The sequence below is a fragment of the Mesoplodon bidens genome (genome assembly GCF_964165515.1).
Source record: "Mesoplodon bidens genome assembly, chromosome: 2".
NCBI lineage: Eukaryota > Metazoa > Chordata > Mammalia > Artiodactyla > Ziphiidae > Mesoplodon > Mesoplodon bidens.
In genome coordinates, this window is record NC_138177.1 from 50570489 (window position 1) to 50584037 (window position 13549).

General features: G+C 47.5%; 2 protein-coding genes across 2 annotated transcripts in view; both read right to left on the reverse strand.

Moving 5' to 3' along the window:
* Positions 1 to 1926: 1926 nt before the first annotated feature.
* YOD1 (YOD1 deubiquitinase) overlaps positions 1927 to 13549 on the reverse strand; it is a gene marked incomplete at its 5' end in the record, with an annotated part of 285339 nt that continues 273716 nt past the window's right edge. Inside the window, one exon of the mRNA XM_081223557.1 lies at positions 1927 to 1938. The remainder of the gene's footprint in view (positions 1939 to 13549) is intronic.
* On the reverse strand, positions 5797 to 9809 carry IL10 (interleukin 10; the record flags this gene model as incomplete). The annotated part of the gene is made up of 5 exons (XM_081224532.1): positions 5797 to 5907; positions 6992 to 7057; positions 8103 to 8255; positions 8533 to 8592; positions 9645 to 9809. The coding sequence occupies 5 exons, from the start codon at positions 9807 to 9809 to the stop codon at positions 5815 to 5817; spliced, it is 537 nt and encodes a 178-aa protein (XP_081080658.1). The 3' UTR covers positions 5797 to 5814.

Sequence of the window (13549 nt, forward strand, 5' to 3'; positions counted from 1 at the left end):
CAGATGCAGGGGACACGGGTTCGTGCCCTGGTCCGGGAGGATCCCACATGCTGTGGAGCAGCTGGGCCCGTGAGCCATGGCCGCTGTGCCTGAGCGTCCGGAGCCTGTGCTCCGCAACGGGAGAGGCCACAACAGTGAGAGGCCCGCGTACCACAAAAAAAAAAAAAAAAAAAAAAAAAAAAGCAGTGGGTTGTAATTCATATGTATATTTTAAAAAATTCATCAAGCAAAGTATTTCTGAGACCAACTTCAGGCACTCAAAAAAATATCATTTCCCTTTTTCCCTCTCAAGTGTGGAGATGGTCCTTTTTTGCTTTCCACTTAGAAATGGTGAGTAAGGAGACAGAAGGTGTTATAATGAAAGTCCAGGTCTAGTGACTGGCACACAAGTTGTGTCCAGCTGTTTTTTTATGGTGTTAGCACTGATCTTACCATCTGGTCCCACTTGAGCATTTTTCCAAATGTCTAAGGAATAGAGCTGCTTTAATTATTTACTCTGTGCTTTATGTGTATTTATGCCTTTATTTCTTATGGCAACAATACCTTGAAAGAATGATTACTCTCTATGTTATAGAGAATAGCAGAAGCAGGTGATATCTCAAGGTCATGTAGCTTGGAGCCAAGGTTCGGCAGATTCCAGAGCCTGTACACCTCATCCCTGTGCTGTGGAATAAGAGGTAATCTGTGTTACTTTCCCTCAGGTCTTTTATCTCCCCCAGATCCTCTCCAGCCAGAGTGTCAAGCTTCTGGAAGCTCAGTGCTCTGTGGCTGCTCAACCGTGCTTGGAGAGGGGAGCTGCTGATGACATGAAGATGACTGGGAAGCTGTTTGGAAAATGCCCAGTGCAGACCTTGTAGACTCAGGAATATGTCCTGGAGGAGGGTCCAGGTGGGAATGGGTCTGGCTGACTGAAGGAATCTGATGCTGGAATTAGGAACTGTGGGCTTGAAGGGAACTTAGTGGTTTTAAAGCTTTTGATCACAAGGGACTGCAATTTTCCTGAGTCTATTTTGGCTGGTTAAATTTTTTTTAAGGAAAAAATTCCATTTTCTGATTTTGTTAATCAAAGATGTGATATATGACTACCAAGTAGAGCTTCCAATCAACAAGAGGTAACCTGTTTTTCCATACACAGTGGCTATTACTTCAGCCCAGCATGTAGCAGTGCTTTTTTTGAGCCTGTACAGACTTATGGGAGGTAGGGGTGACAAATGTACAGTTCTTACTAGGCTTTTTCATATTTTGGAACTTATTTGAAAACAATCCTTGCCCTCACCATGAGTGCCTTCAAGAACCCACGTGAATGGCCCCAGTTGGAAACCATTGATCTAGAACTAGATCCTTACTTTATTATTGAGGAAACTGAGGGCACGTAAAATTTCCAAAGTCATCAAGTGAGTTAGTGCTTAAAGAGAGTATTGAATGGGACTTCCCTGGTGGCACAGTGGTTAAGAATCCGCCTGCCAATGCAGGGGACATGGGTTCGATCCCTGGTCCGGGAAGATCCCACATGCCGCAGAGCAGCAAAGTCTGTGTGCCACAACTACTGAGCCTCGCTCTAGAGCCCACGTGCCATAACTACTGAAGCCTGCATGCCTAGAGCCCGTGCTCTGCAAGAGAAGCCACCGCAATGAGAAGCCCGTGCGCCACAAAGAAGAGTAGCCCCTGCTTGCCGCAACTAGAGAAAGCCTATGTGCAGCAATGAAGACCCAAGGCAGACATAAATAAACAAACAAACAAACAAACAAATAAATAAAAATTTAAAAACCTAACTTCTTTAAATAAATAAATAATTTTAAAAAACTAGCTTCTTTAAAAAAATAAAGATATGAATAATGGGACACATATCACCTGGGACCCACAAAACACTCAGAGACACAGAGTTGACAGGTTCATTCTGTAGGTGGTTCTGTAGCTTATGCAAGTTCAAAGATCTTCCTGCCATTTTAAATTCTGGGTATATGTTCTTATGCTCCAGTCCCTATTTCCTTGTAGTGCTATGTCTGATTTTCCCTAATTCACCCTAGGCCTAGAGCTGGTTCCCATATTCCACAATTAAATCCACTCACACAAGTGTCTTGAGGGGAAACATGCCATCGAATGGGCAGCTTCTGCCATCTGGCCAGTCCTCCTCTTTCTTCTTTCTTTTTGTCTCTGATCTCATTCCCTTCCTTCCAGATTGTGCCTCACTCCCAGGATGGAAGAATTCATTTGCTTTCTCTCTGTCTGATTCTGCCAGTGGTCAGAGAGGGTAACCACACTGTCATCATAGATTAGGGGAGCTCCTCTTACTGGTCGCACCCTCCTCACTTCAGCAGCTGGGACCACAGACAGAGATTCTCTTTCTCCACTGACAACCAAACTCTGCTTGAAGGGACCGATGGACAAGGGAGGAGGTGGTTGCTCTTCTTAGAGAATAAAGATTTGAAAAAAAATCCCCATCCAAACCTCATCTGTACACTTCCTATCCAAAATACATGTACACCTTCATACCTGACACTCCATTTGACTCTTATATGACACCTGGCGTATCAGTCAGCTCAGGCTGCCATAACAAAATACCAGAGGCTGAGAGTCTTAAACAAGAGAAATTAATTTTCTCACAGTTCTGGAGGCTGGGAGTCCAAGATTAAGGTGCTGGCAAGGTAGGTTTCATTCTGAAGCCTGTTCTTTTAGCAGGTGGGTACAGACATCTTACTGTGTTCTCACACAATCTCCCTTTTTTGTGCTTGGGAGGATGGGGGAGGGGCAGGTGGGGGAAAGAGAGAGAGAGCACACGTGTGAGCGCTCTACGTCTCTCCTTATAAGGGCACTAATCCCATCATGAGTACCCCACCCTTATGACCTCATCTAATCCTAATTACCTCCCAAAGGACCCATCTCCAAATACCATCACACTGGGGGTTAGGGCTTTAACATATGAATTTTGAGGAGACACATTCAGTCCATAACACTGGAAAAAGGGAAAGAAGTTTTGCTAGTTTTCCAGATGAGGCACTGAGGCTCAGAGAAGTAACTATATTAGACTGAGCCTATAAGAGAGAACTGATGGAGGGCAGTGTCCATGATGCTGACCCATTCATGCACTCTGATGCCTACCCAAATCCCCAAATCTTCCCCTTCCCCTCACCAATCAAGGAGTCTGATGTGCCAACCAGCTCAAAGCTATTTCTTCTAAATTCTTAGAAGGGTGTAGTAGTTTTAAAACATGTCCACAGATTCTTTGATACTCTTCTCTTCAAAAGGTGGAATCTAATTCCTCTCCCCTGGAATATGGGCTATCCTTACCAAAGTGCTTCTAACAAATGGAATGTGGCAGGAGTGATGGTATGAAATTTCTGAGATTAAGTCTAAAAGATACCATGACTTCCCCCTTGCCCTGTCTCTTGGATCATTGGCTCAGGAAGACAGCTGCCATGTTGTGAAGATATTCAAGAAGCCGTGCAGAGAAGCTCATGTGGTAAAGAGCCAAGGCTACCTGCCAATGGCCAGTGAGGGAATGAGGTCTCCTGCCAACAGCCCTGTGAATGTGCCATCGTGGATGTGAATTGTCCAGTCCCAGTCAAGACTTCAAGTGATTGCCGCCCTGGCTGTCATTTTGACTACAGCCTCATTAGAGACCCCTGTTGCTCCAAGATTCCTGACCTAAAGAAACTGTGAGATAATAAACGTTTATGGTTTTAAGCTGCTAAATTTGCAGGGCAACAATAGATAATTGATACAAAGGGAAAGGTGTTTTATGCTGCTATTCTCACTTGTCCATTCTCCACATCACCCACATGGCCGAGCCCTATCAACATTTCTGAGCATCAGTTCCCTCTTACAGAAAATACCAATAAAATACCATATAGTATAACTGATACATACATGCCTAGTACTGACTCACTCAAAATAAGTGCTCAAGAAATTGTAGTTTTTGTCAGCATCTTGTCAGCTATGCAGCTTCTCCATGTGAGTTTCTGTCTATTGGTTTCAGATGCCCACTTCCCTCACGTGAGGTGCCAACCTCAAACCAAAGTCAATGTTCATTGCCTGCCAGAGACCCCTAACCGTCTAATCCTTCCCGGCTGAGGGACTCATGGCTTCTTCTCCAATTCAGAACAGAGAGCTTTCCTCCCTCTCTCACTGTCTTCTGCTAGCCTCCATTCTTAACCCTAATCTTTCATCTCAGAATTTCAGCCTTGATGCTTCCCACTTCCTTCCTATGGTTGCTTTAACCGAAGTGAGTCAGGTCTTACTGAAAAACTGACCACAGCCACTCGGCTCCCACCCTCCCCCAGACCAGGGCTGCCTGGGCAGAGTGTGAGGGGGATCAGTGTTTACTCAGCCCATTCTTTCCCCTCTCCACCTCAAGTCATAGGGCTTTGAGTAGGGCTTCCCCAGCCACCATGCCCCGCCTAACAGACCGCAGTCAGCAGCCTATCTCACATTTGTCTGGTGGCTCAAGGAGAGAACAGAAATGCAGCAGCTTTAATCCTTGGGTAGCCTATCATGTGGGCTCATTTGCTTATATTCCACTCTATTAAGTCCAACCTGTTGCCTCTGCTCAGCTCCAGGAGGATTTGGTAGAAGATTTTAGGTGTGAATTCTAATAACAGCCAACTGTGTGCACTAGGACCATCTCCTAGTGTCCGGAGACATGCAGCACTTTATCGTAATCCTCACAATAACACAGGCAAATTAATATTCACCCCTGGAACTTGAAGGAGCAAACAATGATAACAAAAAAGAAGACAAAAAACCACCAAAACCTAAAACACACTGAAAAACTTCCTCTGCCTTGCTTTTTAATTTTGGTATGTACAGAATCTCATCCTTAGCCTTGAAAATCAGCATGATCATGAAGGATGATTCTTTAAAGGACTGAGTTTAGGGAAAGAATATGGTGGTCTTTGCTATTGGCTTTTGTAGGGATAACAGCTTTTCCCTGATCAGATTTGGAGATTTCTGGTTTTCTGGGAGAGGGTAGCTGGCTTTCTTTCTCTGGAGTGTAGAATTCATTCATCTACTCTCTTTTATCTTGGAAACTTTGAGAGAATATTTTTAGCCAGACAGAAGTCAACTGACACCATAACATGATTTTAATAAGACCCATTTATTTATTCAAAATTAAAATCTGCTATGAAGACAGACAAACAATGTAACATTCCCAGAGGAATTGAATTGCTTCTAGTTCAGACTGAGTTCTATTAGAACCAATTTTAGGTTGTTATAAATAACAAGCTGGCCACAGCTTTCAAGAGTGAAGTGGCTGGGGAATGAGGTCAGGGGAATCCCTCAGAGCCACTGGAGTGTTAATTGTCAAAGGGCTCCCTAGTTTCTCTTCTTACTAGCATAAGAGTCTTTGTAACACTCCCGGAGCCCCAGGCCCAGGGACAAGAGAAATTAGAGGGAGGTCAGGGAAAATAGCCCAACAGCTGTCAAGTGTGGTTAGGCTTGGAAATGAAGCTGCAGTTGACTCCCCAAGGAACAAATTTCTTTCCTTATATAACTTACAATTTCTCTGAAAACACTCGAATACCATAGGGTATCACCCTATGGAAACAGCTTAAACACAGGTGAAAATAATAAATATTGAAAAAATGTATAATATTGGGCTTCTTTCTAAATATTTCACAGAGAAGCTCAGTAAATAAATAGAAATGGGAGTTGAGGTATCAGAGGTAATAAATAGTCTAGGAGAGAGGTACAATAGGGTTTTCCAGGAGCTGGTTCTTCTCCCCCAGAACCCTGGATCAGATTTCGAAGATCTTCAGTTTATGTCCTAGAGTCTAGTAGAGTCACCATCCTGGATGTTTCCTTCACTAGAATGCTTCAGTTTTTCATCTTTGTTGTCATGTAGGCTTCTATGTAGTTGATGAAGATGTCAAACTCACTCATGGCTTTGTAGACACCCTTCTCTTGGAGCTGTGTAGGGAGATAAAAAATGTTTAGTGAAAACCCCATCTGAGCAAGTAAGTGGGTCCTCTGCTTGGATGGTCATGACCCTGGGACCCAGAAGCTGTACTAGCTCCCTTGTGTTGGGGGATGAAGGACAGACCCTGGGGACCTGAGGATATGCCCTGCTGTCAGGGAAGGCTGTGCATTGGCCTGGACCACGGCCAATAGGCAGCAAGGGGAACATTCACTTTTGCAAAGCACAGTCTTTCAAATGGTGCCTTTTCAACAGTTTTAAAGGTCATGTGCTCACGTGATGCTTATTCAAAATTTGATGAAAAGACATTAGGGGAACCACTTTGAAAGCAAGACATTGAGAGAAGGAGAGAAGGGAGCTTTTTTTGTGTTTATGTTCCCCCACCCATGGATTGAGAAGGTCCAGCCCTGCTGCTCTGGCCTACTGTCGGGGGATTCATGCCCCCTGATGTTGGAACCCTGCCCAGTGTCTGTCTCCAGCCCATGAAGAGGACATAGGCCCCATGGCTTCTGGGAAATGTGGTAGAAGAATTCATGGACAGTTGGAAGAGTGAAACCCCACTTGGTTTGAGAGCTGACTTTCTCAGGCACCTTGGGAGGTGTGACTGGCAGATGGAAAGAGAGGGGGACCAAGTCCACATAAGGGAGAACTCTGCTTCCTGCTCTGAGTTTGGGGGAGCTCAGGCTGCACCCCTGGGTGTGTTTGTAAGTGCACGTTCACGTGTCGGCTTCCTGCACGTGTGGCTTCAGACTTGATTCCCAACAAGCTACTTTCTGTTTCCTCTGTCACTCTCCCCAGCACCCAGCTCACTGTGTTCACAGCTGGCTGGCCAGCCCAACCCGCAGGCCTGCAAAGGCAGGGAGCAGTCATTTAGAAACCCCCCAAAACACTTCACAGAAAACAAACAGAACTGAGATGGCAGCTCCTCACTGGCTGAGGAGGTCACACCATTTGTCGGGTTCCCACACTCCCTCCGAGCGAAGTTCAGGGCCTGCTGAGCACCTGCCAACCTCCGCCCCTCGGGAGTGGGCAGAGGTCATGGCCCCCAGACCCTCCCTGCCAGCATCCCAGGCTCACCTTATTGAAGACACTCTTCACCTGCTCCACCGCTTTGCTCTTGTTTTCACAGGGCAGAAATCGATGCTGTGGAAGGAAAGAGAAAGTGTAAACAACGCTGGCGCCCGGGTCCTGGGTCCATTGTGCCTGGGGGACAACCCGGGAGCAGCAAGAGGCCAGACTCATCTTGGATGCCTACTCTCCACAGCTCCTGTGAGGACGAGCCTACCTCGTCCTTCCCCACCCGACAGAGAAGAAACACAGCCCAGGGAGATTACTTGTGTTTCCCTAGGAGCTGCTCCCAGCTGCTTACAAGGCTGCGTCAAACACCCAGGTCTTGGAGTTTCCTCCCCTGGCACGTCCCAGTGCCAACCAGAGCCTGAGCCAGTCCTTCTGTCCTTTCCTGCTTTTGTCCTGTCCCTCTCCTTCAGTCCCAGCCACGAGGACCATTTCTAAGTCTCCGAGGGGCAGAGACACAGTCTCAGCCCTGCCGGCCAAACCCGTTGCATGGTGCTCATCTACAAACACAGCCCAAATGACTTCTCAACATCAGTGAGGGAACAAAGGAAGCCAATGGTGAGGGTATCATTTCAGTTGGAGAAATAAACGATCCTGGGGGATTATTCACAGACACTAGCTTGGGGCCGAGTAGCCCCCTGGCCCCTCTAAAATGCCAGGGAAAATCCTGTCAGTCGGTTGGGCTCCACTTGAAGCTCTGCTCTCAAAAGGTTAACAAGAAGAGGGAAGTGGAGTGTCCTCCCCTGGGACCCTTACCTCTGGCCCCTCCTGCGGGGCCCAGGTCCTAGGTCCCCAGGGACGAGGGAGCCCTGACTGAAGCTCTGGGCCCCTTTCATGTAGAGAGAGGAGAATAGCTAATAACCCACAAATGACTCACAAATAACAGGAAAGCTATTGCAAACCTTCACATGTAAATGCCTAGCGGCCACCCCACCCCCTGCACAGAGAGAAATGAGCAAGTGATGCGACTTCAGTGCCTGGCCGGAGGGAGAAGGCGCCTGCCCGCCTGTGTCTTTTTGTCTCCGGGTGGAAACCGGGTTTGGGCAGGTTGTTTCTGGAAGAGCCCAGAGGAGAGAGAGCCGCCTGCAAGGGAAAGAGCTGGCCTGCTACTCACACAGCGCCTCAGCCTCAGCCTGAGGGTCTTCAGCTTCTCCCCCAGGGAGTTCACATGCTGCTTGATGTTGGGGCCATGGTCCTCAGCCTGTGGCATCACCTCCTCCAGGTAAAACTGGATCATCTCCGACAAGGCTTGGCAACCCAGGTAACCCTAAAGGCGGAAGCCAGGGTGGGTGGTGACCCGGGAGGAAGAGCTACTGCTTGAGAGGACGGCTTTGTCCCCGGGGACCTTCTTAAGTGGCCACCTCCCCCCAGGACCGAGCCCTTGGTGACAGACCCCCCTCCAGCTACTGACTATGTGCTGAGTTAAGATCTTCTCACTTCTCCTTTTCAAAGTGAGGGAAGCGGACCCAGCTCCTTGCAGGCGAGAAGCAGAGCTGCCCTTAGTCACGCTGCACACTGCACCCCCGTCCCCACCCAGCCCTCACCTTAAAGTCCTCCAGCAGAGACTGGCTCAACAACGAGTTGTCCAGCTGGTCATTCATTTGCTGCAAGAAGAACACAAGGAGAATGAACCCAAGGTTTGGGGAAATAATGAAAATGACTGCTTTTCTCATGCCCTTTTATTTATAGAGTTTTTGATTTTTTTTTTTTTTTTTTTTTTTTTTTTTTGGCGGTACGCGGGCCTTTCCCGTTGCGGAGCACAGGCTCCGGACACACAGGCTCAGCGGCCATGGTTCACGGGACAAGCCGCTCCACGGCATGTGGGATCTTCCTGGACAGGGGCACGAACCCGTGTCCCCTGCATCAGCAGGAGGACTCTCAACCACTGTGCCACCAGGGAAGCCCGAGTTTTTGATTTTTAATCAATGCAGACCTGACCCCAAAATGGAAAAGAGAGCTTTCAAAACAGGACATTCAACGGTGCTGGAACTCTTAGTTAAAACAAGTCCTTCCCCTTGGGATCAAGTTCTTTAAAAAATTTGGCTGATTTTGAAGGCAAGGCAGAAGCTTGCCTGGGTCCTGGTCTTTCTGCAAGACTGTGTCACATGTGCAAGGGTCCCCATACCAACCCCTTGGTGCCCTTTGCTTTTCTGTCTACCCGCTGCCGACATCCAGCTGCAGCACTGAAAGTTCTCTGGGAGTGGGAAGCATCTCCTAATGCAGGTTTCCCCCTGTATTGTGCTACCCCAAACCACCAGTCTTTCAGGTTCTGGAAGCCCTCTAAGCTGAGGCAACTTATGTTTCCCTGCCACAGGGTATGGGGAACATCTTCACCTCCAATCAGACCCTTCGTGATCTCTCCCAGCCTATGAAGTATTGAGCTCCAGAGAATTCTTATACAAATTTCCGAGCATAGGAGAGATAGGAGAGATGTCTTTTTGAAGGGAGCTTTTCCTGCACAATGTGCTGCAGCACCAGGGCTTAGATTGACTCACTGAACCCACAGCTTGATCAGGGGCTCTTAAGAATTTCAGTTTGGGGGGGGAATGGATGTTGGGGGTGGAGGTGAATGAAAAGGAGGTTTTATAAACTCCAGCAGAATGCCTCGTCAGGCAGTCCCAGGGAGGAAGGAAGGACAGGAGAGCATCATACTCACAAAGAAAGTCTTCACGCTGCTGAAGGCAGCTCGGAGCTCCCGCAGCATGTGGGGCAGGCTGTCTGGGAAGTGGATGCAGCCGTCCTTAGACTGGGTGCCCTGGTGTTGGCTGGCTGCCACCCCGGCCAGGAAGATCAGGCAACAGAGCAGTGCCGAGCTGGGCATGGTGGAGTTCTGCCTTCTTCGTTCAGTCAGACTTGTGGTTTGGTTTTGCAAGAACAAGCCCCTGCTGTGTAGACCTTCACCTACTGTGTCCCCCTTTTATATTGTGGGGCCTCGCCATTCATAAAAAGCCACAGTGTCACAGATTTCCTGGCAAAAGTTTCTTCTGATTAAAGCTCCTCCCTTCCCTAGACCTCTCCAACTTTGTATTCGTTGAAACTCTTACTCAAAGTTTTTAATTTTGCATCGTAAGCAAAAGAGATGGTTGAACTTCTGCATATGGCTATTTTTAGGAGAAACTACCTCTCTCTCCCTTTTAAAATAATTTTTTAGCTTCTCTTAATAAAAAAAAAAGTTGATTTCCTGGGGTGAACAGCTGTTCTGTGCGCAGGGACCCACAGTTGTGGGTTCCATTCACGTGTTCCTAGGTCACAGTGACGTGGACACATTGGCCATTCCAGAATACACTGGGATTGAGAAATAACTGGGTCCCCCTCCTCAACCTGGGTTGATACTCAAAGCTTCTCCTTACTGGATTGGGAAGTCACCTCAGCTCTCCAGGCCTCAGCTTCCCCAAATGAAAACAGGAGTGTGAGCTAAATATCCTCAAAGCTGCCTTCTGGTTCTTTCATTTTATGTTCCAAGACTACTCCTTAAAGAGGCCAGCTTCCCACAGGACAGGCAAGGGTGTCAGATGTGCTCCAGGTTCCTTCTCTGGCCCTGGATTCATTTAGACTCTCAGATCCATGTCTCCAACCTCCTTGGCTAACCACGTCCTCAGGGGGAATTAGTAAGAGTGGTCCACGTTTACTGGAAGCTGTACCTGCCCGTCACCATGACCCTCATCTCCATTTTACAGTGAGCAAACCGAGGCACACAGATATTAAGTACCCTGCACATGGGTGCTGAGTGAGGGAGCCAGAATTTGCACCCAGGCCTGCCTGATACTCAGGCTGTGTGCCTTTCCCTATTCTACACTGGCCCCAGTGTGCAGAATGGAAAATTTGGATTAAAGAGTCACTAGGTTTCTTCTGGGTTGTGAGCTTCCGTGGCTGGAGACTTACATTTGAAAGATGGGGAGGAAGAAATAGAAATAACAAAGGAAATAAGTTGGGATTCCATGAAGGCTGGACAGGAGGCCCTTTTCTCCCCTCTTACCTATCCCTTGTCTTCCTTCCAAAGAAGCCTTAGTTGTCTTGCTTTGGATTTGCACATGTGAGCGTGTGTGTGTGTGTGTGTGTGTGTGTGTGTGTGTAGGAGCAGAGTAGCCAGATATGGTGAGGAATGTTGCACTACAGCTAGAAGGAAAGGATGGTGTGGTGACATTACTTCTACAGATATGAAGAAAGTCTGGGAGTCCTTTGATTGTGCCTTGACCTCCTCCTTCTGCAGGGGCTTCTCTCACTGCCCCACTGAAGAGCTCTGATCTGGGGGGACAGGAGGCCGGGGCTCTGCCACTCAAACCTAGGGCAAGTCACCTGACCTCCCTGTGTCTGTTTTCCATCTATCCCAAGGGGACAGCAGTACCTGCCTTCTGTCTGCCGGGGGCCTTTGGGCTTCACACGGGATAGGGCCTGGGGACAAGTGGATTCAGATGTAGGATATTTCCAGTGTTGCTGTTATTTTCTTGCCTTCTTGTATCAGCACTGGGATACCTCAGGTGGCCCTGGGCTCTGAGCGTGCCCCATTAAGGCAGCTCACTGCACCAGACGAGGGGGGGCAGACATGCTGGGGCTGGGCTGGAGGGAGTGGGAGGGAGGAGGCAGAGAGCCCAGGCTGCAGATGTACCTTGTGGGTCAGGATCAGGGGACGGTAGTCTCTCTTCCCAACCCTTTGGGGAGCGTTGATGCAGAAGCCTAAGAATCACAAAGGGAGAAAGAACCTTTAGAAATAGGCGTGGAAGGGGACTATATTCAATATCCTGTGAAAAACCATAATGGAAAAGAATATGAAAAAGTATACATATATGTATAACTGAATCACTTTGCTGTATAGCAGAAATCAACACATTATAAATCAACTGTACTTCAATCAAATTTAAAAAAAAAAGAAATAGGTATGGAGCTGACTCAGGAATTGCTGCTCCTGCCAGATTTACACTGGCCTTAGGAGTTCTGACTTTTGCCACGAGGAAGAAGAGGGAAGGAGTCAGGGGCTGGGATTTGCACCCCTCCCACCCTACTCCTTCCCTCTTGGCTCCTGGGTTTTCTGGGCTGTGTCTGCTTCAGCCTGTAGGGCTGACCCCTCTCTGAGCTGGGTGTTCTGGGTACCGACTCAGCCTGGCCTACCAGTCAGGCCAGGGGACCCAAACCCAGGGCAGACTACGAGGCCCCGCTCCTGGATCCAGGCAGCACAGATCCCCCTCTTACCTTTGTTTGCCACTGTGCCATGTGCTTTTCTCCACTACTAAGTCTACAACAAATGTCGCTGTCATCCATGTGCACAACTGCCTCGGCCAATCAGCTGTGAGCTCCCTGAAACAGGGCACTGTTTCATTATCTTTTGTGTATCTGGTGCCGAGTACAGGGTCTGGCCCATGGAAGATGCCAGAGACACAGCTTCCTTTTTTCTCTGTTGGGATGGGCATAGCAGAGTACCCTGTGGGCCTGGACCAGGGCTGGTCTGGGCATGGGCAAGCACTCAGAGCAACTCAGGAAGGCAGGGAGTATCTCTTCCACTTTCTTCTTACAATTTGAAATATTAAGTACACACACACAGACACACACAGACACGCATGCACCCACACATGCACATAATGGCAGGAGAAGGGAGGTGGGCAAGAGCCATTTCTATCTTTCTTTATTTCATAAGCCATTAGGTAGGGTAAGCGTTAGGCTCTGACTTCTTTATTTGTTTTGGAATGTTTGGTAAATGTTGCCAGTTACATCAAGCCATTTGTTGAATTTTTCATCCTTTCTCTGTTGATTTGAAATTGTTGTCCTCTCTCATCTCAAAATTTTCAGCATCTAAATGGTCAGAGACCATTTAGGCAACTTCCTTGATGCAATTACTTAATTAACAAATGGAGATAACAATATCTTCCCTACCCACATATCTCATAGGACTGATGTCAAGCTGACACAAGAGAATATGTGTGAACATCTTGGGAAAAGTTAAGACCCTTTGCTTATATATTGACCAAACAACAAGAACAACAAAGATGACTTCTGTTTCTCAAGACTGTGAAGGTACCATTCATCTGAAAAGTCATTAGGATTCACTGGGAAAAATCCCAAACTCACAGGTCATGTAGATGTGACATAAATGTCAACAGTCTGCATGTTAGATTTGAGTTGGGGTTTCAGTACAAGGGAAGAGTCCAAGTAGGGAAGAAAGTGAACGAGCAGGCACCTGTGGATGAATGGTGTGTCAGTCTGGGCACCATTTGGCCCTGTGGATTTCAAGACAACACAAATGCCACTCGTTAGACTGTGAGCTCCTTGAGAGCAAATGGTCTGAGCCCAATTCTCCCTCAGATCTAGATTCATAGCAAGTGTCCAATACATGCCTATTAAGTTGAATTTAAATGAATTTTTTTCCTTGGGAACTCACTGGGAAATCAGAGGAAAGTGTGGGAGGAGAAATATCTCTTCTCGACCATCCCTGCTCCAGAATATTCCCTAATGTTCATATTCAGCTGCAAAAGAAAGAAAGTCTGACTCACCATGGCTTAAAAAGGAAAGGGATATTATTTTTTGGTCTTCCGTGACAAGAAGTTCAGAGACAGGCAGTCCAAGGCTAGT